The sequence below is a fragment of the Sprattus sprattus genome (assembly GCF_963457725.1).
Source record: "Sprattus sprattus genome assembly, chromosome: 7".
NCBI classification, from domain to species: Eukaryota; Metazoa; Chordata; class Actinopteri; order Clupeiformes; family Clupeidae; genus Sprattus; species Sprattus sprattus.
In genome coordinates, this window is record NC_137926.1 from 23037078 (window position 1) to 23062965 (window position 25888).

General features: G+C 46.5%; 1 protein-coding gene across 1 annotated transcript in view; it reads right to left on the minus strand.

The window, feature by feature from the left end:
- The window catches only part of osbpl5 (oxysterol binding protein-like 5), a 37308-nt gene that overhangs the window by 4252 nt on the left and 7168 nt on the right, over nucleotides 1-25888 (minus strand). The window contains exons 2-16 of the mRNA XM_080841479.1: nucleotides 12051-12207; nucleotides 11513-11589; nucleotides 9072-9152; nucleotides 8661-8762; nucleotides 7617-7820; nucleotides 7150-7234; nucleotides 6495-6657; nucleotides 3277-3487; nucleotides 2780-2964; nucleotides 2478-2559; nucleotides 1496-1594; nucleotides 1171-1267; nucleotides 962-1060; nucleotides 529-626; nucleotides 320-409 (exon numbers count right to left, since the gene is read on the minus strand). Of these exons, the coding sequence (XP_080697605.1) occupies nucleotides 320-409; nucleotides 529-626; nucleotides 962-1060; nucleotides 1171-1267; nucleotides 1496-1594; nucleotides 2478-2559; nucleotides 2780-2964; nucleotides 3277-3487; nucleotides 6495-6657; nucleotides 7150-7234; nucleotides 7617-7820; nucleotides 8661-8762; nucleotides 9072-9152; nucleotides 11513-11589; nucleotides 12051-12186 (1809 nt within the window). The 5' untranslated portion in view covers nucleotides 12187-12207. The remainder of the gene's footprint in view (nucleotides 1-319; nucleotides 410-528; nucleotides 627-961; nucleotides 1061-1170; nucleotides 1268-1495; nucleotides 1595-2477; nucleotides 2560-2779; nucleotides 2965-3276; nucleotides 3488-6494; nucleotides 6658-7149; nucleotides 7235-7616; nucleotides 7821-8660; nucleotides 8763-9071; nucleotides 9153-11512; nucleotides 11590-12050; nucleotides 12208-25888) is intronic.

Consider the following 25888-nt stretch of genomic DNA (forward strand, 5'->3'; position numbering starts at 1 on the left):
ACACACACACGCCCATGTATATGAGGCCAGCACAGGGAAGCAGACAGCTAGGAATAAATGCTATGAAACTGGTATTCATCACATAAACTAGGGAATACTAAGTAGACTAGAGTAGAGTGTACTTAGTCAGGCATAACTAAGGAGTTGGCAACAATAAGGCAACAGATTTAGACATCTTTCTCTAAATAAGTGGCCCTTTAACACACAGGGGCATTGTATGCTCTGTAGGAAAACTAAATTAGTTTATATTCAATTAAGTTTCCATTAGGAGATTCTCAATAACTTGTATGGACTTCAAAGTGAGAAGAGTGAGACTTACCCAGTGGCCTTCAACTGTGGCCATCACGTCATCTCCCAAGCGGATCTTTCCAGAAATCTGATTCACATTGCAAGCGCTGCCAAGGAAAGGCTGTGGGAATGACAGGGACCGGAACGGAGGGCATTAACGCTACACGTCATAGTTCTCTCTTCCAGAGCAACGAGGGGAACGAAAACAAAAAGGGGGGGGGGGGGGGGGGGGTCTCCTACCTTGAGTTTAAATTCCAGCTCTGCAGAGCATTTGGTTTTTTCACAGTCGATGGTGATCTTTCCCCCTAGCTCCAGGGTCATGGTGCCATACAGGATGCCTGCCAAAAGCCAGCATTGATTTGCATCATCATCATCAGCCACCACTGTGACCCTGCTCCCAAACCACTTATTATATTACACAAGCATATGTGTCTGTCCAGTACATTGGGGCTATGCAAATCAATGGAGAGCCTTATCTGTTGTTCCATCATGTGACTTCCATTAACTCTGGTTGTGTAGCCTGTCATAACATCACTAGGGGCAGAGGGATAGGCTCTGTATGACACTATGTTGGAAGAGATTTACTGTGCTTCTGTAAGTTATAAATGTAAATGCTAAAATAAACCTAGCCTTAAAGAGCATGGTGTAGCAGGTGGTGCGGTGTGGTCTGTACCTTTGCAGTGGGCATAGGGCATGGTTATGACATACTCCTCATCACGGGACAGGAGCAGTAACCTGGCCTTGCCGTCCAGTATCGCAGATAAAGAGTTACCTGCAGAGATTCCATCCACACAAGGAGACACATTTGAACAGGTCCTACTACACAGCGACAACAAGGAGGCAACGGAGAAACAGATGGATCATACAGATCGATCATCTTACCATAGAACTTGGACTTGGCAAGGATGCTCCCACTAATGCAGAAACCATCTTTTTTGTTGGACACATAAAATGCAGAAATGGGTGGATGGTGAGAAACCTGGGGATCAGAGAAAGTTACGAGAGAGATAGAGTGAGATATATAGAGAGATAGATAGATAGACAGACAGAGAGAGGAATGTTAGAATTCTAAACTAATTGCTTGTGTAAAAAACACACACACAGTTTTAATGGCTATGGAAACTGAGGATGAGACCAGAATGATGAAGAGGTTCTGGTGTGTGTGTTTGTGGTGAGGAATGCTTTGAGTGTTGGAGGCGGATCTCACCTGCTCTGCTATGTAATATGTACAGCTGTCCGTCTCAGGGTGGAGCCAGCAACAGCGGAATGTTTCCCCTAGAATGGGGTTGTAGGGTTTCTTCAAACCCTGCAAGCGCGCACACACACACACACACACACACACACACAACACACACACACACACACACGTTAGTCAGACAAAGCACAAACAACGCCCAACTTCCTATGAACCATCGCATTTATAAACACCCAAAAGTAAACGTAACAAGAACTATAATGTAAGTAACTAAGGTGTGCCAAACACACACACCCCCCCACACACAGGTGTGCACAGAACTACAAAGCCAGTTAATTTGCCTAGCAGTATGGGCAAAAACCTGTCCAACAGGTCAGCATTTCAGTAAGCAGTGCATAGGCTTGGACTGAGCCCCGCCTGACACACAGCACCCACACACCTTTCAGGCAGACACCTGCTAAAGGGACTATCACCAGACCACAGTGTTGGACAAACAGATTCCTGCTACAGGCACCATCACCAGACCACAGTGTTGGATAAACAGACGCCTGATACAGGTACAGTCTTTAGACCACAGTGTTGGACAGACAGACAGCGCTTTCCTCCAACACAGTCAAATATGTCTTTTCCATGACAACCTGTATATTCACAGCATTCAGACTATGACAACTCTGACAATGAATTCCAACCTCGAAAGAATGACTGTGATGAGAAGGTTGCAAAAATTCTGAGAGCATTCTATAAACCAGCTACAGTCTCTTTATACAAGTGCCGCTTTAGTCAAAGGGCTCAATTATGTCTGGTGATGCATATGTGTATAGGTAATCCAATCCTGATTCAGGAGTCAATTTTGTTTTAGAATGTTGTCTGGTGACAGGGTGTGGTGAGGAAATATGGTACGGTTTCCATGTCAACAGGATTGGCTGAATTAGTGAATGGCATCTGTTTTGACAGAAGAGTGTAACAGACACGTTTAGTTTTCTGATGATCCTACCTTGGGCTTCTTGTAGAAACCGGATAGGTACCAGCGCACGATCTGCTTCATCCTGCAGTAGGCACTCTCCTCCACCGCCGCTCTGAGGGAAGTGGAGCAGAGATTTCACAGAGAGATAAATGAAAAAGTAGACAAACTGACATTTGAATCGTTTTTTTTGAACTGGCAAGTAAAAGCAGAGAAGAGTCAGTTCGTAATCGGACATTTTCTAAGGGTTCGTTTCCAGATTCCAGAGACTACCAATTGTAGCTACACACACACACCCACCCACACCCACACCCCTCAGAGGTTAACTGGCTTACTGGGAAAGCAGGTCAGCGTGGAAGTAGTAGTCAGACAGCTTGTCCAGGAAGGAGCGGGGCTCCAGGATGAAGGTGGGTAACACCACCTTGGACAGGTCCATGCCTGGGCGCAGCTGCTTCAGCAGGGTCCAGATCAGGCCCTTGTTCTCCTCGGACACCGTCTCCACCTGGGACGCCTCTCCAGCCTGGGAGAAGGAGAAGGTGGGGTAGGGGGGGGGGGAAATGGTTTACCACCGACTGGAGGCTGGAGGAATCATTTTGATAATAATTTAGGAATAATCTTCACAGCACAGAGATGCAGATAAAAAACCACTAAGTAAGAGCAGAGTAACTACAGTTGCACAGCTGACCATAACTGGACAGCATTTACGCTTTCAGGTTTGCTCTCAAGGCAACTCCACTGACAGCAGACTGCAGTTATGCTGAGGCAGAAGCAGAGACCAAGGCTGGTCACTCTGTAAGAGGCCAGGCCTAGAGGCAGGTCTCATCCAGCTCACCTCTCCCATCTCCTCCTGTCCCTGCTCAACATAGGTGGTGGCCTGCAGACACGGGGAGAGGTCGTCTGATTGGTCCATGTCGCTCTCCTCCGTCACGCGCCCCCCGTTCTCATTGGCCGCGTTGTCCGAGTCCTCGTGGGCTTCCCTCTCCGATTTGTCTGAGAAGCCATCATTCTCCATGTGATTGTTCTCCAGCATGGAGTCATTCAACCTTTTTTCCAGAGACAGAAGAGGCATATGCTGTATGAGTCACTAGCTACAGAAGGAACCTGCTGTCACACATACAGTACGGACTGGAAGACAGACCAAACTGGTATCAACTGTGTGTGTGTGCATGTGTGTGTGTGCATGTGTGTGTGTGTGTGCATGTGTGTGTGTGTGCGTGTGTGAACCATAAGTACAAGGAATGGTTCAGTGTTTCTAATGCCCCATATGTATTTCAACGGATTTGTTTATTAACCCAAATGTATTTTAGTTTATTACTATTTGCATAAAGGCAACAAATGAACAGCAAGAGTTTCATAAGAACATGCCAGGAGCCCGTTTGGTCTGAGGCGTGACTTGTGGCCTGGAACAGTAGCGGCCAGAGAGCCTGAGGAGTGTGTGTGTGTGTGTGTGTGTGTGTGTGTGTGTGTGTGTGTGAGAGAGAGTGTGTAAAGGGTCTTCAGACCGCCTGCCATTAGGACCTCAGGGAAGCCCGCGGAGGATTAGAAAACCTTGGCTAGCCTGGTTGCCCAAGCAACAGCATGCATCCTCACCTTCCATTGATCTAAAGGTCAGCGCCACCAAGGACATTACCAAGACGACATAAATGTGGATATTTTAAGAACAACAGCAAAGAAAACAGCCATGTGCCCCCTACTTAACAGAATGTTGTGGTGAAACAAAAACAGTCAAAAACATGAGGGAAAAAAAGGGTGAAGAAGAAACCACCATGAAATAACACAAGCAGACAGCTAACCGCTAACAGTGCGCCTCTAATCATTGCCCATTTATAATCCTGCCCTAACAGCCAGCCTTTGTGCCCTCTCTTCTACCGAGGGGGAACTCTTCCCTGTAACACACTTATACGCTCACGCACCCACCCACTTACCCACTCCCGATTCACTCCCTCTTTCCCTCGCTCGCTCACTTACTCATTCAGTTACTCGCAAGCTAACCCATTTGCTGCTCACTCACACATTTCACCCTGGCAGATTATCAGTCTTGCCCGGCTCATATTTGCAGTTCACGCACACACACACACAAACACACACACACACACACACACACTACAGACTATTAAATAAAGACAGGTGTCATGTTCTCTCTACCATCTGCTGGTATAGGGAGGAGGACAAAAGAAACCTCAATAAGAGGAAGCCTGAACCCACACTTGCATTTACAATTTTACAGACATGCACAGTCACACAGACACACTCACACACAGACACACACACACACACACACACCTTATATGTCTCTTACCTTACACACGACAGCGACAGCCAAACCAAGATGCCGGGAGAGCAGCAAAACCAGTAACCTCACACAGACAACTCCTGTCTTTTCCCTCTTCCTGACCAAACGTGTGTGAGCAGGAAACACAATGAGTCGTTTCTTTTTACCTCCTCACTCTTCTACACGGCCCATTTCATATTTGCGTGCGTGACTGCGAGGGTGTATGTGACTAGGAGTGAGTGCGTGTGTTTGTGTGTGAATGTGTGCGCTGCTCGGTTCTCTCTCTCTCTCTCTGCTGTCATCTCAATCTGAGGGTGGTGTAAGGTTCACATTCTCTTCATCTCTTCCTGCTCCTTGGCCAGTCACATGACAACCAGGGGATGATCTGATTGGCCCGTAGGCTCGAGAGGAGACTGGTAGAGCACAGGGTGATATTTGGGAGTGGTGAAAAAGGGGCGGATCTATGCACGAGTTGCCAACTGGAGAATATCACTGACCTCAGGGAAAGCAGGAACATAAATATTCACAACTACACACACACACACACACACACACACACACACACAAACACTCACACTTCATGGATATATAACAAATATTGGCCTAAGTCTCATGATGATAAAATAATAAGTCATGCTGAGCGTCATATTCTTTGCAAGATTGCACATTTGAGTAGGCCTAGCATCTGCTAAAAGATAATGTTTTCCAGGTTTTTTTCCAGCTTTACTTTACCCTTGTGAAGCCAATGTGTTAAAACCAAACCCGTGGTTACAACTGATAATTTTTACGACGATTAATAAAACCTTATACTGTTTTTAAATGTGCTATTAGAGCTTCTAAATGTTCATGCATAATTATGTATAATTATGTGTTCAAAGGCTATGACAAAGCAGTCCATAACCAAAGTCATGAACATTCCTGTTTGCATCTATTTTAGTGCTTCCATCTAGCTGATGGATTCATGAAACACACAGCTACACTTTAAAGGGATACTTTAAATGGGGCTTTGGCAACATAGCGGTGTTTGCATTTAAACATGAATTTATCTGTAATCTTTGAATAGCATCCAAATAGTAAAACCTGCTCGGATAAACACACACACACACCAAAATTAAAGAGAGAAGACATTCATACAGACAGTCAGTCATTCTCAGTCCTCTGTATACTATGGCCCAATTTAGAGCCACATATACACACTCAATCAATGCCATTATATCCAACACTAGGTCACGTTAACAGCTGGAATAACACAAATAACTCATTCTAATATCAAAATAAACTGATATGAGCCTAATCACTAGTTAGTGAATGATGGCTCTCTGTGTCCATGCCAGAGGCTGCTGTAAGGATTTCATTGGCTAAACCCTGGTGATTATAACAATCATAGTACTGCACAACATGGCCCATCTACAACTGCCAAGTGCAATATGAATGCCCAAAGCAGTTACCCGTGTGCCTAAGACAGTGCAGACATATCAGTGTTATGTGACTCAAGCTCTGGTTTATTGATGCAGCCTTTTTTTCTCATGTGTCCATCACTCGTGGGGGAACAAGTGATACTGAATGACTTTCCTTTCATGGGCTGCCAAATCAACTGCTAGTGGTGGTGTGTTTGTGTGAGAGTGCACTCTGAGAGAGCTCTCTGCTCGTAGTCTAAGTTTCTATGAGTGAGAGAGAGAGAGAGAGAGAGAGAGAGAGAGAGAGAGAGAGAGAGAGAGAGAGAGAGAGAGAGAGAGAGAGAGAGAGAGAGAGAGAGAATGAATGAGGGAGAGACTCACTGCTGGAGTGCGTGTTCTGTGAGGGTGGGAGACTGCAGGAGCTGCAGGATGTGTGAGGAGTCCGAGGAGGAGCTAAGGTCTCCGTCCCGACAGCTCTTGGCCGTCAGCTTGTACAGGCTGGAGCAGCTGAGAGCCAACTCCAGAGCATCCATCCACACACGACCTGCAGACACACACACACATACACACAACAAACGATGAAATGATTCTGTCAGAAATAAGGTTGCGCACACACACACACACACACACACACACACACACACACACACACACACACACAGATACTCATGCACACACAGTGGTGGGGCTCTAAACTTTCACACATTCAACTTTCACAGTTTTGCAATCACTCACAACATTTAGCTCCAGTGAGCTTTTTCTAACGTGCCTGGCCACATATCTATACAAGACCAAAACAGATATTTGAATTACTGTTATAATGATGAATGATAAAACACTTCACCAGAACATACAAATAATCAATCTGATTGATCGATTCAATTTTAATCTAAATATACAGATAATAGTCATGAACAAATGCATTGAGGGAAAAATGTCAGATACCAGCTATCACACCAACTACAAAACACACATATGCAGACGCACAAACACACATACACAGAGACAAACACACACACAAACAAAAGGGCCTCACCATCTGAATCAGATGCAGCTCTGCAGATGAGGTAACTGCTGGGTAGAGGCTGAGTGATGGAGCCCACATTCTCCCCTCTGGGACCCTGCAGAGGAACACACAGCTGTGTAAAAACACTTACACCACACACATCTATTTCACCCTGCCCCTAAACCCACCAGCTCACTCCCACTCATACATTGCTTATTCGCCTACTTATCGCCTTATTTGCTGGTGTCCTCGCTCCAACAAAATCCTCATGCAAACGTCATCTCAGACTCAGGCACACTGACCAACATCGTCATACTCCCAATGCATACACCCACCCACATATTAGCATACTGTTAGCATACTCCTTGCACACACACACACACACACACACACACACACACACACACACACACACACACACACACACACACACACACACACACACACACACACACACACACACACACACACACAGAGTAAGTAACCACTTCACTGACCTTCATGGTCCAGATGGACTTGTCCAGCGGGTGATAGAGCTTGAAGCAGAAGCCGTCCTTCTTGGAGGGCCTCTCGATGAGCTTGCAGGAGCCCAGCAGCACCGTGCCCACCCAGTGCTCCATGCTGGAGCTCTTGTAGATGAGCAGCACGCCCGGCTTCAGCGCGCACCACAGCTTGGTCCAGCTCTTCAGGGAGCCGCGGATCTGCAGGCAGAGGTCACGCAGAGGTCGAAAACCTTGGTCGTGTCTCACTGATCTAATTCAACAAATGCTCTTTACAGTAATGAAACTCAAAAAATATCGCTCTAAAGAAGAGAGACAGAGGATACATACACTACCGTTTAAAAGTTTGGCATCACCCAGAAAAGAAAATATTTTTTTTAAAGATTCAATTTTGGGCTTTTTTGCCTTTAATCAGATAGGATAGTGAAGGTTTTGACAGGAAATGAGCTGGAGAGAAGAGGTGGGGAGTGGGATGGGGAAATGACTGCGGGTCGAATTCAAACCCGGGTCTCCGCGGGCGTTGACATTCACAGGGTACGGCATGACAACAGAGTGACGGTAAATAAGAGTTCCTTGTTAAAAATGCCTTTAACTCTGTACTTTGAAAGCACCAAAGCACCTTCAGAAGACCATATTTCCTCTACCGTGCTTTTAGCAGCTTTTCATTTGTTCTGCACCTCACAGTTCCTTCCCTGTGATCTGAACAGCTCAACTTGCATTTGTCTGTTTTAAACACTTTTTCATTATCTGTTTTCTTCTGCCCATTGAAGTATGTTCCTTTCATTGGTCAGGGTATGGCTTGTTCTTAGGACCAGCGATGATGGCAGAAAATGTGCCTTTTCAACCGATGTTGATATTCCAATAAAAATGTGTCATGTCCAACTGTAAGTCATTTATATCACTGCACACACTATATTTCCAATCAATCTGAAGTTACTAGAATTGGAAAAAAAATGTGAACCTTTCAAAAACAAGGACATTGCTCAGTGTTTCCAAACTTTTGAACGGCAGTTTATCTGTGAGAAAAGTACTGTTGGATACCTTCAGCCAGTTGGACATGATGACCACACTGGGGTCCTTGAGAGCACTGAATAACTCTTTGGCTGCCCTCTTTTTCTCCTGTTGGTAATTTTTCTTCTGGACCTGGAGAAGAACACAGGATTTTACACCTTACTGAGCCTGCTGAGATTTCACAAACAGTTCTACTTCCAACCACCAGATGGAGTTGTCGTGATTAACATGACACAATGTGTAAAGCAACACCTCGCCAGGCTATCAGCATTTCAATCACATTATTGTACAATGCAAGACTTAAAAACAGGAAGGCTTTTTAAAAAGGTTTCCAAGTAGGATTACAGAGAAGAAGAGTAGAATAATCTAAAGTTAGGTGAGTTGAGATGAAGTTTCGGCCATTCCCTCTCCTTTCCCATGATACTCCTTTCAGATCAGTACCTTGAGGGACTCCTTCCTGGCCAGCCTCTCTGTCGGAGATGTGCAGTCCCCCTCCACACCACCAAACATCCTGGTGTCCAACTGACAGGGGACACAGAAAGGGCAAAGAGAAGGGTCACACACATGCATGCAGCCACACACACACACAAGCGCACACACATGCACACGCACACACACTCACAGAGCTATGACCTAGTAGTTAAAGGCGATGGTCTAGCAGAAGTACCTGTGTCTGACAGTCCTCTTGGACGGCTATTGTCACCACTGTTTAAGTGATTGAGTGCCTGCAATGGACCTGCAGGAGCCTAGCAGCTACATTTACACAGCAGGAAAACTCAGCCCGACTTCTGTTTTTCAACGGGGTGTGGCAACCATGTACTGTGCAAATAACGACACACTCCGCATAGAAATGCACACACACATACGCACACACACAAAACTTTTGACCCAGATCTGCCTGTAGTATTGCCAAACACAGTGAGTTAAACAACAGTTTAAAAGGCCCACTTTTACTAAAACCATGCAAGGATTTATTGGGAACAACGTTGAGCAACACAGACCTCCATCAGGTTATGAGGGTCTGTGTTCCCGAACGTTGCTCCCAATAAATCCTTTAGAACACCCAGTGAAGAAGACAGTGCGTGGGAATTCTTTGTCCAATTACGGTTGGCCTGTGATCTGTTTCGAAAGGTTCTGTTCCTTACTAAAATTATGCCAAAAGCACACACCATGACATTCTTATTCTTTACAGACATGCAACGACAGACAAACAAAAATACGAAACAAACAAACAATTAAACAAAGTATGCACACATGAACAATGTCAAAACTCAAAGTTTTGAGTTTGACGGCAGGAGTGTGTGAGCTAGTTGATGAGTCGGGGGACACCTCCTTTGGTCACATCCACAGGGAAGGGGAGAGGAAATAGAGTGAGGGAAGGGTAGAGGAAAGAGAGTGAGGGAAGGGGGGAGGAAAGAGAGTGAGGGAAGGGGGGAGAAAAGAGAGTGAGGGAAGGGGAGAGGAAAGAGAGTGAGGGAAGGGGGGAGGAAAGAGAGTGAGGGAAGGGGGGAGGAAAGAGAGTGAGGGAAGGGGAGAGGAAAGAGAGTGAGGGAAGGGGGGAGGAAAGAGAGTGAGGGAAGGGGAGAGGAAAGAGAGTGAGGGAAGGGGGGAGGAAAGAGAGTGAGGGAAGGGGGGAGGAAAGAGAGTGAGGGAAGGGGGGAGGAAAGAGAGTGAGGGAAGGGGAGAGGAAAGAGAGTGAGGGAAGGGGAGAGGAAAGAGAGTGAGGGAAGGGGAGAGGAAAGAGAGTGAGGGAAGGGGGGAGGAAAGAGAGTGAGGGAAGGGGAGAGGAAAGAGAGTGAGGGAAGGGGGGAGGAAAGAGAGTGAGGGAAGGGGGGAGGAAAGAGAGTGAGGGAAGGGGAGAGGAAAGAGAGTGAGGGAAGGGGAGAGGAAAGAGAGTGAGGGAAGGGGGGAGGAAAGAGAGTGAGGGAAGGGGGGAGGAAAGAGAGTGAGGGAAGGGGGGAGAAAAGAGAGTGAGGGAAGGGGGGAGGAAAGAGAGTGAGGGAAGGGGGGAGGAAAGAGAGTGAGGGAAGGGGAGAGGAAAGAGAGTGAGGGAAGGGGGGAGGAAAGAGAGTGAGGGAAGGGGGGAGAAAAGAGAGTGAGGGAAGGGGGGAGGAAAGAGAGTGAGGGAAGGGGAGAGGAAAGAGAGTGAGGGAAGGGGGGAGAAAAGAGAGTGAGGGAAGGGGGGAGGAAAGAGAGTGAGGGAAGGGGAGAGGAAAGAGAGTGAGGGAAGGGGGGAGGAAAGAGAGTGAGGGAAGGGGGGAGGAAAGAGAGTGAGGGAAGGGGAGAGGAAAGAGAGTGAGGGAAGGGGGGAGAAAAGAGAGTGAGGGAAGGGGGGAGGAAAGAGAGTGAGGGAAGGGGGGAGGAAAGAGAGTGAGGGAAGGGGGGAGGAAAGAGAGTGAGGGAAGGGGAGAGGAAAGAGAGTGAGGGAAGGGGGGAGGAAAGAGAGTGAGGGAAGGGGGGAGGAAAGAGAGTGAGGGAAGGGGGGAGGAAAGAGAGTGAGGGAAGCGGGGGGATCTGCTTGCTCCTCTGTAACAGAGGGGGCTGGGCTGGAGCTCTTTGCAGTCGTGTTAACAAGCCTTGCCCGGGTGCAACAGAGCAGCTACAATGGCTACAGCAATGGCAGAGATAAGCGCTTCTCTGCAAATGGATTTCCTTGATGATGCTGAGGCTGCAGGAGCTGCAGAAACTCCATAAGCTGGATGAAGAGAGGAGTGTACATCTCTACGCCAGTGAGAGATAGAGTGATCTCTTAGTGAGTGAGAGATGGAGTGATGGTGTGAGAGTAGGGGCAGGGGAAGGGAGAGTGACAGATAAACAAAGAGAGGGAGTTGAACAGGGACGGAGTGAGAGAGAAAAACAGGGAAAAAGGGGGAGAAACTCACTGGGCTGCTGGGAGACTGAGCAGGACTGAAATCGTCGCTTGGAGAGGACAAACCATTGCGGTCTACGGAGTCACCACCTATGAACATATGCACAGCGTCATTCATACTATAGCGCTTAAGAGCAGTTTGCAATTAAGGTGTAACTTCACCCCCACATTTGAGCCTTACTCCACCTAGTGCATAATGATGGAAAAATGCTAAAAGGTGGGCAGAGCCCATGAGTCTTTGTCAGCAAATGAAAATGAGACTCACACTGACAGGGGCGGGGCCTGGGGAGATGGGCCGCCCATTTCATGATGTAGTGAAGACCCAAATGGTCAACTCTACATCAGCATTGGCTTTGCAGAGATAAGGACGAGTTTTATCACAGGTCAATCCTATCATTTAGTTAACAGCTCACAAAATACATCTTAGGGTGGAGTTACACTTTAAAGCAAATGAGAGGGGTGGAGAGAGAGATAAACAGTAGTGTAGAGAGAGAGAGAGAGAGAGAGAGAGAGAGATAGAGATAGAGAGAGAGAGAGTGTGGCATGTGAACCTGGGCTGATGGGGTAGATGTCGTTGTCCCCTGCATATGACAGATTCCTTGTCAGGGTCCGCGGGTCGATCTTTGGCGGCGAGAGTGTCGTCTGGCAGAGAGAGAACCGCCGGCTGGACAAGTTCTCCTCTTTCATATTGCCTGCCGTACTTGGTCACTGCAGAGAGAGAAAGGGAGAGAGAAAGAGAGAGAGAGAGAGAGAAAGAAAGAACGAGAGAGATAACTTCATTCATTCTTCATGCATGGCTCTCTGGATGAACACACATATTTTTGCTTCCAACAGATATGGGCGGAAAAGGCAGCAGTGCTGATAAGAGCCAGATGATATCAGACCTTGAGATTAAGCAGTCTGCCATGACCTGTTTGAGTCCTCCCTGCTTCTAAGACCTGGCACAGAACGGACACGATCTTTCGAGAACTCCACCCAAGAGTCTTTATAAACAGTGGCAGTAAATGCTGTTTGGAATGCCTGTTTGAATCCCTGATTGCCTATGGATGCAGCAGCATGTTCAATTTGCGACCGGTCAATTTAAGGTACAATTGGTGATTAAATGAATATTCCAAACCTTTATTCAACGTTGTTTGTCTGAGATATAAAATACCACAGAAAATAATGTTCTGTGTAATACCTAAATCCCTGCAAATAAAAGCTAAACAGCGTTCAGTGTATTATAAACCCAAGGATATCTAAATCAAGTGTGTAACCGCTGAACTAGAGGTTAGTAGAGGCTGGAGGAGACGCGTATGACACCGAAGCCCCCCCCCCCCCACACACACACGTGCTGAATATTCAAAGCTCAGGAGAGCTACACCGTGCCACTGGGCAGACCGTCTCCAGGGTTTTCCTGGAACTTCAGAGGGAGCGTGATTAAAAGGCTTCAAATTAAAGGGCTGTAATAAAAGGAGGATTTGACTCTGCAGAGACTGATTTAAGAAGTAAGTGTGTGTGTGTGTGTGTGTGTGTGGTGGGGTCTGAAGTCAGAAAGTCCTGAAGTCTAGGCTCCCTCTCCTCCCTCCTCTCGGATCTAAAAATAGCCTCAGTGCTGCAGTGTGGGCTCAGGACTAAGGGAGGCGGTCGGGTGCGGCAGAGCAATGTCTGTCAGGTGTGTTATGAAAACCCATTAATTCACACACACACACACACACACACACACACACACACACACACACACACACACACACACACACACACACACACACACACACACACACACACACACACAGACACACACAGACACACACACAAACGCTCAACCTCACACATAGCAATTCATCACCATTAAATCACTAGCTGATTGACAGCTGACAAACCAACGATGCAGGAGGATGTAACTGCAAGATATTATATTATTATATTATATTCCGCTGCAGTAAATCTGTCTGGTGCTGATAATCCTGTCGACAGTGAGGGCTACAAGTAAGAGAGCATTCCAGCTCCACCACACAAGCAAACACGGAAAACAAACATGCATAAACATATAGACACTTCAGAGTGGTGGTCTCCAGAGGTTGTCACACCCCACTGCTGAGCAACTGCTGCTGATGCCATCGACTTACTAGAGAGCTGAAAAACTCATACAGAATACCATCCTTTAGTGAGTGCCTCCCAGAACTGGCATTTTAACACAACTGATCAATCATGACAGCCTAGGGGGCACTACTCTGTGCCATTATCTGCAAAAAGGTTGGGTATGGATTACATCATGGATGAGTGTGTTAATACTTTATCCACACACACACACACACACACGCACAGAGAGAGAGAGAGAGAGAGAGAGAGAGAGAGAGAGAGCGCATGAGAGAAATGGAAAACAACACTGTTTGCCACGAGTCTGGGTGTTCATGTTTGTGCAAGCCCTTGGCTGGGCTGACTGATCCAGCCAGTGCAGCCGGCTGGGTGAATGTTTGCTGTGCCTGGCGTGGCTGAGCGCTACAGAGGCGCAGGCAGCCCTGAGAGGGGGGAGAGCCAGAGCTCCGGATCAGATCGGAACGGAACGGAGCATCCTGCCCCGAACACCCTTCTGTACTATCCCCCCACCTCCTGCCTGCCGATCCCCATTCCATTAACAGAGCACAGGCCATACTTACTCCTACCTTCTGCATTGGACCAGCTTAAACTAGAGAGATGGGAACACTTTAATGAGAGGGGCCAAGAACAGATTGTTGGCAGGCACTGAGAAATTAAAGGGTTGCATTTCCGAGGGACGTGCTTCGAGGCCTGGTGCAGAGTGTGCCGTCTCAAACAGACGTCTCAGTTGATCTCAGAACAGCTACATGGGTGAGTGGGAGTACAGAGGGCGTGTAGTACTGACCTGAGACCGAAAAAGGGCCACAACGACACAATCTCTCCACAACGGCTCCTCAAGTCATGGTCTCAATATTGCACTTCTACAGGTACACAGATATTCCACTGCTGGGGAGCGACAGAGAAAATCAGTCCGTGCTGAGCCAATCATCTGCTAGCTTGTTAGAAGCATCCACAGACTTCACCCTGTTTGGAGGGGGGGGGGGGGGGGGGGGGGGGTGCAGAGCCAGCAAGCCAGCTGTTCTCTGGCAGGGGTGAGTGGTGGTGGAATTAAGCCCACTCCCTAACACCAGGATTACACACTGACCTAATGCCCTAGTTGTGGTGCTGGCTTTTGAGGGTGTGTGTGTGTGTGTGTGTGTGTGTGTGTGTGTGCGCGCCTTCACATCAGCACCCCAGCAACACACGTAGACAGAAACACAATCACGTGCACAAAGAAACACACAATAAGCCTCTTTTTCCATTAGTCATGTGTCGGGCACTCAACAATGTTTCAGTTGAATGGAGATACTTTACCTGTTATTTTTCATTCCCTTCAAAAAGCAGGTCACTTTCTAACCAACCACAACCAGAGCCACACACACAGACAGCCAGCGATCTAGAAAGCACTTGCTTACAACAAGTGGAGCATGAAGCAGCCTGTTTCAAAAAGGGCTATAATCTTTTTCCAAAACACACTTTCCCATCTCATAGACAAACACCCTAAAACCAGGGCTCGTGATGAGAGATGAAGCAGTCAGGACATTTAAAGCCACATCAGACTGCAGGGAGAAAGCAGCAACTCTGAACATGTGGTGACCTCCACATAGACGCTGCTTTCTCATGCTGGGTGAGGTGGAGGCCACAGAGGTATTCTGGGAGCTCACGTGATGGAGAAAGTCTGAAGCCAGTGATTGCAGCCCACTCAATACCAAAAATAGAGTGTGTGCATGTGTGTGTCCTCTAAGTTCCCCACTCTGACCCAGATGACAAATGTATTCCACCTTTAGCCTGCCACCCCAGCTTAGCAAGGTCATTCCAGAATGCTCAGCAGCCTTTGATCTCAAGGCCTCTCTCTGGCCTCTTAGCAGGCTACAATTAGGGTTCCTGTCTGGACTACATTTAGGCCTGATTGGGGGCGCCCGTAAGCACACAAGGGCCTATTCAAACATGGCTGATCCCGTGGGCCTGCTAACCCTGTATTTAGCTACGAATCAGGCTCCTCTGCGTCCAGGAGCAAACATGGCCTTACCCAGGAAGCCAAGTGCTACAGTGAACAAAGCGTTGGTTTAAAAACAGAACGAAAGAAAAACATAAACCAAATCCGGTTTGAGCAAATATGGAGACATGGGGCGACGTGAATAAAAGAAAACAAGAGCACTGCATTCGTGAGAGTTTCTGCAAAATGACAGCATGCAAAAGGATACAGACTGGTTACACCATTTTTGTATTTGGAAAGGAAAAATAATGTAAGGAAGGTGTCAACACCCACATGATAGCATACACTAAAACTGGCAATGGTGTAGTCTACATGCACACAGCTCTTCAGCTCTTAGAATGTAGGACATTCTCGCACACAGCGATAATCTTATAATGTTCAGCCAACGTTTGCTCCATAGCAGACTGTGGGATAACCGGGAGCCCTGTATCAGACGGACTGACTTCTGTTCTGGAAAAACACACTTGGCGTGCTTTCTCCCTCCGTCTACAAGGCTAAGAGTTTAATGTTTAATAAGTCTCAAAAGCCGTACGTAGAAACAACACGATACAAGCGAACAGTGACATCATTTCAGCTCTCTGAGTGCACAGAACTGTATCCACGAGTAGAAAAGAATTCTCACAAGGGAGAATCTGTTCTACCTGCACAAATGCGGTGTAGGGAGACTCAACCTTCCTTATGCGTTTGGAACAGCACAGCGTTTGCTTGGCAAGTTGAATTTTAAGACTTTGGTGGCGGGGACAGTGGCTGACGCTCTTTTGAGATGCTGTTTGATTCAGTTTGAATGCTGACCATGAACCTTGATTGGCTGTTTGGTTTGGTCACTGCCAATGGTCAATGCGTAATCTCTTGTTCCAGACTCCACTCCAGCTAGACCAGTTGATGTCTTGTTAAAGATGGTGGGTCATGCGACCAGACAAGAATTTAATTTGAAGACAACAAATGACAGTTCAGAGATTGCCGATATGCAAATCTCCCATATGTGAAGCATTTACACTCCATTTTGAAAAATGAATTTTAGACCCTGGAAAGTCTGTGCAAGCACAACAATTGACCTGTCGCTAAGCCCCGCCTTTCGAACGCAGACGGGCCAATGGCAGTTTACTAACAGCTGCACTCGGACATTGTGAGTTTACAGCTCCATAGGATAACATTAGAGGCCGTGATTTTTCGGTTGTTTTATGAGCTTTGTGGTAATGTAGGTTCAACAAAAATGGCCAAACGATGTGCTTGGGGTAGATACAACACTGATACGAGGTATCATGAGAGGATAGGCAATGGGGTATATTGTATCTCATTTCCTAAACGAAAACAAGACCGGTCCAAATATCTCCGGTGGATTAAGCTGTGGCAGACCACACAGTGAACGTTCATTAACTTTCTGCCATACTCTTGTTAGGTTGGAATTTTCCTTTGCTAAAGCAATCAACTAAGCCTACATGATAAAAGGCATACTCTTTCACCACTGATGTTATGCTAGGCTTAGGCAAGTTATCTCTGGTTCAAACTAGCTAACGTTAAAGATTCACTAGCTGCGCTAGCGTAGCTTTGCCAGTTATGGGACAGTTTGTTAAAAATCGGCCATTCTATTAAACAAACGATATGCACAAGTATACATAGGTTTAATAATGGATTGACATGACAACGTGAACGAAACACACGCATGCCGGTAATTAACAAGGTTACAATAACAAGCTAGACAGTTAGGACCATATGGTTAGGACACTATCCTCTCAGGGGCAGGTAGGTTAATGCTAGTTACTAAACGTAGGTCTACATTCATATGCATCTTTCCCATGCGGTGCATGAACAATGCTGGTATTGGATGTATTTATCTGCAATCGCGATGACCGTGAGTTGAGGCTTCTCCCTCTTGCATTGAGCTCTGTAAATTCTCGCCTCAAATTTAAGCTTGTTATCCACCATATCGAGTTTTAAATTGTATACATATCCCTCCATTGCATAGTTAAGTCCCTTTTGAAGGCTTCTAGGCGAAATCAGGTCCTTATGTCTCCAAAAGTTGTCTAGAGCCTCTTGGGATATAGTTTTGTCACTGATAGCTGCCATTGTAAACTCTAGTCAGCTCTGATAACGTGTCCGAGTTAGCAACAGTCACAATGGGGGGCGGGGCTTAGCGATAGGTCAATTCAGCATTGAACTCAGTGAAGTATGTTGAGTGAAGAGGTTAGCTCGCTTCTGCTAAATTCAACTGGCCCAGTGCCAACAACAGCAAAACATTTTTTTTTTCCTAGAGAGCCTTTCTGAGTGAGAACTCGGCACAGAGAGCGGTTTGCCTCACAGTGACCTATATGCCTTGGGCAGGCTGGGGGGAAGTTGAGACTAAACACGGGGGGAACTTCAATCCTCTGCTGTGGCCTTTATCCCTCCTGAATAGCAAAGGCCGTCTGCAGGGCCAACACAGCTTGGAACAGCAGTATGTACACATGTCTGTGTGTGTGTGTGTGTGTGTGTGTAAGAATTGGCAGAATGAGTGCCAACACAGTCACTAGACAGGTGAGATCAGTGTTGGGAGGAGACCCAGGGTTTGTTTTTAAAAGTGTGTGTGTAAGAGAGAAAGCAAGAGATAGTGAGAATGAGTGAATGTGCATAAATACGAAAGGGAAAAGGAGAGCGGACAGCTGCTGCCTTTTGGCAGGTACATGGTCCTATGTCCTACTGTGAGAGAGTTGCAACGATGCTGTCGTCATGGTCTTGCGGCCAAAGATAGCCTAAGACAAAATTCTGACAGTGTCAAAAGTTTAGGATGACCATCTCATGACACTTCGTTTGTATGATGTGGCCTCTAGCTGCCATCATGACCGTGCCAAGGACGACATAGCATGGAAAATAAAGCGGAGGAATTGTGGCTCCTGGTCTAAGGGATTTTACATGTAAACTGCTCTCCGACAGGAATGCAACCAATACGGGTGTAGGTTTTCGCTTTACTTCCCTTTTGACTTGCATAGTAAGCTATGATTCAGTAGGAATTTTCATCGTACAGTTCAACTTGAAGTCGTAGCCAAGTTTATTAGATTCATGTCACACAGTGTGGCTTGCAATAAACTTACAAATCTCAGTCTGTACACAGTTTAACAGCCCAAAATATGACACTTTAAATAAAGGCTCTTTTGACATGACAAACAGAAGCAAGCTTGCAGAGAGGCCACTTGAAGTCTTGGTCTTCTTCATCTCATATTCAGCACACTTTAGTATCCTGACCACGCACAGCCTTAGAAGGACACCACAACTAATTTGTGTCAATGCTCTACAAAGCCAGCTTAATGCCTAGAGACTATGCCAACTCACGAATATTGATGGAGTGGACAGAGTGCAGAGTGTACTTGCAGCTGCTGCTGCCAAGCTCTTTGACCCTTCCGCTCCACGGTAGGTCGGTCACTCTGTGACCTCTGCAAGACGCGCGCCCGAGTGTGTGTGTGTGTGTGTTTGTGTGTGTGTGGGGGGGTGGGGGGGGTGGGGAGGTATTGTGTACTGGTTGTGGGTTGGAGTTCAGGACCCCATGAAGCTATTAATAGTCTTGCTAGTACAACATTTAAAAACAAAGATCTCACTACACGCTAACAAAGACAGCTTGGTTTGAAAGAGTTTTACATTCCTCATAAGCCCAGTCTGTCGATCATAGTCATCATAGTTCTGAGCGCAGCACGACTGCTCTCTAATATGACCTGACATTTGCTTCACCCTTTGAGTGATTTGAACCTGGCCATTAATTTGGTTTATCCCATACCAGTCAGAAACAGGTGCCTGAATGCTGTGTGTGTGTGTGTGTGTGTGTGTGTGGGTGTGTGTGTGTGTGTGTGTGTGTGTGTGTCGTTTAAGGAGCATCTGACTGTGAGCCTCTTGGATACCGGTGGCAGTGACAGCTCTCTGCTGGCAAGCACACAGGAGGACCAATTACAGCCTGACTGCCAGAGACCTGGAGACATTTCAGGAAAGGACAGCCAATTTTTGGCCCAGTTAGACCAGCTGGAAGATTTCAGGATTCGGCGACTCTTGTCAGCATATCACTGCGACTGTATGCAAATTAATTCCCCTGTAGGGCCAAAGGGATAATACTGGCAAAAAAAATCCTGTGACACAAAAATCTTCTTTTCCTCCAAGCGGTCAGCCATCTTAAACAAAAGCAAGAACTCTGTATCTGCGGGGCTTTCATCTGCAGAAATGCCATTGCCTTCAGACAGCTCCCTGTTGTAAAATAATATTGACATGTGGCATTTCAGGAGGATGGTGTGCTTGTTTTCTTTTTCTTTTTTTTAAGGTCTTTAAGAGAACCCAAGAATACAGGATAAGAAACCTCTTCACTCCCCATTTCAATGTTGACTGGCAACTTAGAGTAGAAATGTGTGCCCTTCTTTCCCAGCCATTTTTTTTTTCAATTTTTCAAGGGTGATCCGCATGTTAAGAGTGGTGGGGGCTGATAGGACTTTGTTACTAAACTATACTTAAATCCTACGGACTTTTTGGTAGATACTGCTATCAAGTGCTCACAGAGAAGGCAAAAAGTTTGTTGGCAAAAAGTTCTCAAGGCCTGAAATGGGAGAGATCCTTTTTAGGTTCTTCTATGAGGACAAACTGGTGGGCCCTTGACGGTTTACTATGGAGTGCATCCTTTTAAGATAATGGAAGACTTCAGACAGATGCTCACTGAGGTTCCATAAAAAAACTGACGTCCCTAAGAGCAAACAGAAGTTTCTCACACATCTCCTCCAGACTATTTTGCACATGGATTTGCATGTTCCTGTACAGAGAGACATTGAGCTGAAGATTGAGAGTGGTTCATAGGCACAGAAATGCTGGAATCAGCTGGCTCTGCTGCCCTCTGGGCTCACCCTTATCAGATCCGTGACCCATTTCAGCCAAGTCAAGAACACATTATGGTAATGAGCATTTGGTACTCTACGCCTTGCATTTCTAGATCTAGTATGTGAGTGTGTATAATATGTGTGTGTGTGTGTATGTGTCTGTGTACGTACAACATTATTCCACTGGTCATTGGACTGGCCCGTTCCATGACGTTGACAGCCTGAATAAAACCATTCCGCTGCCCGTGACCTTGGTCTGATGACCACCGAGGCTGATCATGTTATTGATCAGTGGAATGGATGATCAATGGGCTCTCATGGAAATCAATTCCAATGAGTGGAAATCTGGCTCAACACCACGTCTGTCAAATAACACACGCCCTGCAGCTCAGCTAGCAGCTCAGCAATGCGGCTGCTATGACAGCTTTCCCCTCTCAGGTTTGGTCTCCAATAAACAAACAAAGGGTCGGGTGTTCCATTCCCCGGCTCCACGATTTGATCACCTCAGCCGATTCCGAAAGGGGCCTCGCTGTTTGCTTTGCGTCTCAGAGACACATGGTTTCTGCTAAAGGAATGATGAATTACTCGTGACGGGGACGGAAAGGTGCAGAAATAAACCACACAATATATAAATATATTGCATAAATTACTGAATGAAGGTAAGTCCAGGTTGATTATCATTGTCCGATGATACTGACTTCTCTGAGGTGCATGACAAGTCTTGGCCAAGCAGCAAACAAAGCAGAAATATCCCATCTCTACATCCATATACCACTTAACAGCAACCATATCTCACAATTTCTAGAAGAAAAAAAAATTGCACTCAAACAAAATGGTTTCAGAGCACATTCCATTCAAACTTGAAGCCTTGACAAATTTTAACCTTCACTTTACTTAATCTTTAACCTTCACACTTGAAGTTTAAGAGTCTATGTTTTTCTTCTCTCTCAGCATCAACAGTTGGCAATTCGTGTTCCCACCAGGAACATTATTGATCTAGCCTCCGTTTCAGGCTTCTCCCACTGAGGACAACAGAAGGCTACCTCCATTTCAGATTAAGTGTGTGCAGAGAAGAGGTTTTCTCAAATTATGCCAAGGCCACTGGGCGCTTTTGTTGCTGCGTGAAATGTAAACACAGGGTCTGCCTATTTGCGTCTGTTTGGCTCTCTGAGCCAGCTGAGAGTAAACACACACACTGGTGATTTATTTGCTCACCCTCCCTCTAACTCACTACTTCTAAAAACAAAAACACACACTTCAGCACAAGGAGTTCTACTTCTCCGCTCTCTTTTCTTTCTTTCTGCACGCAGATTCAGAAGTTTGTTAATGGAATCTGAGTAAACTGCACGTTAACTAAGAAATGTATTCAGTTTTGTGAAAGGTTGCAGTATTTGGGCTCAAAAACCAATCAAATTATAGGCTACCCCTTATTGTTCTGTGCTCCTGAAACACAGTGCTGATTGGCTGGGACTGGTTATGGGTTGGTCCTAGCCATTATGTTTATTTCCCATTAATAGAGCCAGGACTGTGTACAAAACACCAATTTATTTTATGCAAACACCAAATGGAGCAATTTTGCTGAAATGTATCGGATAAGAACCACAGATTGCAACTTTAAGGGAATCTGTTTTCAAGATGAAGCCCAATGCATGGTTTCAGTCAAAGGAAAGATTGAAAAAGTCCATTTATGGTCATTTTAAACACGTCTAAGTACAAACATCCTAGTGTCACTAAGTTTGCATTGACTTAAACACTTTTTGTCACCAACTGCGTGTGTGTGCACTCACACAAACATACACACACACACTTCCAAAAACATCTCTTACCCAACACATGAACACTCAAAAACACCTGCTCATACTCAACCACCCTGATTCGTCTGTAAAACAAACACAACACTAACGTCTGTAACGGCACTAACTGTCAGGAGCTGCAACACACGGCAGTAAAACTGAAAACTACCTTACCTTGGCGGTGTCCTACAAGACGCGGCGAGCGGTAAGATGAGTGTCTTTCTTTGCGTTTGTTTCGTTCGTTCGCTCTCTCTCTCTCTCTGTTGTAGGAGTGACAGGCGAGGTTCACTCACCTGACTCTCACCCCGCTGCACAGACGGAGACATGCCCTCCCCGCCCCTCCCTGACGCACCTGGACCCGGGTCAGTGTCGCTGCCCCACAACAGACCATGTTTGCTCAGTCAATGATCAACAGAGGCAGAGAGCAGTCAGAGCCCGCTGCAGCGGAACACATTTCAAACAAACACTGATGACGCCACGGCCAACTGCAAAACCCGGACACAGACAGACAGAGACAGACAGACAGACAGACAGACAGACAGACAGACAGACAGACACACACACACACAGACAGACAGACAGGCAGAGGAGTCTTGATTGGGATTTGAGAGTGGAGGTTTTGCCTAAATCGTGTGGTTATGAAGCGGGCCCAGGGATTTTTGTGTGCGTTCTAAATCAGGACATGTGGCAAACGCAGATGTTACACAAACTTTCCAAATGCCACTTTCTCCTCCAGAGACCTCTTTGTGCGTTTACTGCAGACACAAGGGCTTTCAACAATGGATGTTTAGACTGAGACGAAATGATTACTCCCACAATCAACATAAAGCTGCTGGTCACTCCTACATGTGCTCACACACACACACACACACACTCAGACACAATGCCTAGAGAGGAAGTGCAAAGTCCACTCCCTGCCTGATGTCATGTCTTGATATAAGAGGGCAAATTTGCTGCAGCAGTAGTCTTCTACAGATAGAACAAACCTATGGGAGGGGTAGCCAAAGGATCGCTGGCCCTTTAAGATGGCTCCACAATGACAGCAACACGAGCATGGCAACCCTTGAGCACATCTAACCTAAATATGAAGTCAACTGAAAGAGATTCCCTGGGTCAACCGCAAAGAAGGAGAGAAGGGGGGAGGGAGAGGGGAGGGGGAAGAAGGAGCTATATAAAAAAAAACATAGAGAGTAAGAGAGAAAGGCAGTGTGTCAGAGTCTCATCAAGAGATGCAACCTCATGAATTGTCTTGTGGGAGAAGGAGGAAAAAAGGGTGGGGAGGAAGGCTGAGGCGAGCCGCACTGCTCCACATGGGAGTGTCTCTCTGTCTGCCAGCCTGTCTCTATGAGGGGGAGGCTGGGGAGAAGCTCACACGTACAACAGTGCAGTCCTATGTGTTCTGGTCACACCCAGCGCGGCAGATGCTGCACAGTACACTCACACTGCCTTAAGCCCCTAACATTTGCACTGAGCTACTGTAGCAGAAAGGATTTAGCTGCATCTGGGATGATCTCACTCACACACAAACACACACAAACACACACACACACACACACACACACACTCAACACAGAGAGGGTGTGTGCGCTGTGTGTTGTCTCTTTGTTATTTGTTTTCCCTTCTGAGGAATTAAAAAAATCCATTAGGCCTACTCTTTGTTGGTGCATCGCTGGGATGTACTTGTCTGTCTACTTTGACCACAATCACTCCATTAATGGCAAGAAAAAGCTATTTGCATTTGAATATGTCTGTGTGTAGGAGGAGCGTGTAGCTATTTGACTGTATGAGTGTGTTTGTGTGAGAAAGACAAGAGAGTGTGTGCAGAACACAATGAGCCATCACAGTCAGCCAAAGCAACACACATGTGGAAGACACCACCTCAGCACTCACACAACAAGTGTGTTTGTCACATTGACAAGACTGCAGAATCTTCCTCCATCCTGCTAGCATTCAGCAAGTTCTCACTGCGCTCTCATTAGCCTCTCCGGTGACACTCGCCCCAGCAGCCAAACACTGTTTGTTTACCTTCCAACACCCTACTGCCACTGTAAATAAGGGAACGACAGGGTGCAGTGCACACTCTCACTGCACATCCCCAACGATTTTTCTCTCAGTCTCCCTAACACACACCATCTTTAATTTTCATTCACGCATCTCTAATGAGCCCCCACCCCCCTGACCTACAGCCCCATATAGAGGCTTCACTGCCGGAGTAACAAGGGCAAAAAAAGGAGTGTGTGTGTGTGTGTTAGGGGCGGACTGGAGAGTTACCACTTGGGGAGGCCGACAGCTTTAATTAGAGCTCCTGGTTAGAGGGCACGGAGGAGGGCAATGGAACTGCGCCTGACCAGCACCCCTGTTTGGCCCCTTAAACCAAAATCGCTAATCAGCGAGCCAAGTCCATGCCCCGTGTTAGACGCCATGCACTTGAAGAGGGGGATGGGGTTAGCCTACTTAAAAGCACAGACCTGCGAGATTGCCTTCAAAGAGGGAGAGAGAGACTTACAATTTATAGTCCAGGCGACAAGTACCGCTCGACAAAACTGAAGAGGTACCTGTGGGCTTGTATAGTCTGTCGCTGATGACAAGCGGGCTCAGAATAGAATGTGTAATTTCTATGGAAACTCCACTAACTGGCATTGGTACATTTATTCACATCATATTGGTCACAGAAGACGGGCAGGACAATCATGATCACCACATTTCTCTCTTTATAGGCTAATTCGTAAACCCATCAGTAACATAGAAATTATTTTTTTCCGACAATTAATTAAAACAACATTTAATCACATATGAACTCTACAGCTGGCAGTGCTAGCTACCTAGGATGCTAAAAAAACATGAACCATCCAGATGAACGCAACAATGTCAACAAGGCAAAAGTCTGATGGAATCACTTCTTATCCAATCAGACTGAGCGACAATAACTTTTCTCAAAATCTGATTTGTTGGTGCTGTTTCGAAATTTTAGATGTACATGACAAGGTCTGCAATGGCTCAGAAGACACAAATTGTTAGCTCTTTTACGCCCTTTTTTGTTGAGCGACACTTGTCGCATGGACTATGAACTGGGAAAGAGAGAGATACTGAGAGAGATATAGAGAAAGACAACGGGAGAAAGATAATTTGGGCATCATCCAAAATCATGACCTTCAGTCATAAAGCAGTCAGCCTTTCCTCTGAGTGGATGTTGAATCTACCCTGCGTGACGCTCCTTTCCTCTGAGTGGATGTTGAATCTACCCTGCGTGACGCTCCTTTGCTCTGAGTGGATGTTGAATCTACCCTGCGTGACGCTCCTTTCCTCTGAGTGGATGTTGAATCTACCCTGCGTGACGCTCCTTTGCTCTGAGTGGATGTTGAATCTACCCTGCGTGACGCTCCTTTGCTCCTCGCCACCTTGCTCTGCTCTGCCCTGCTCTGAAGCACCAGGACAAAGACACACACTAAGTGGGTGTGGCTGTCGGTAAACAACGGCAGGTTTTCGACAAAGGAGCTGAGAGATGACTCATCACCAGACGCCACCACCACCACAATATCTCAATTACTAGTCTCATTACTAGATTCATGTTGGCCAATTGGATCTTATCCAGAGCACATCGTCACACCATCAGAGACGTGGAGAAATGAGTGACGTGAGCTGAATAGAGCATCCTGAACAAGCTCAGTATGAGTCATGACTCATGAGTACGCTCATTGCTAAGGGGCGGACACCTTGCGAAG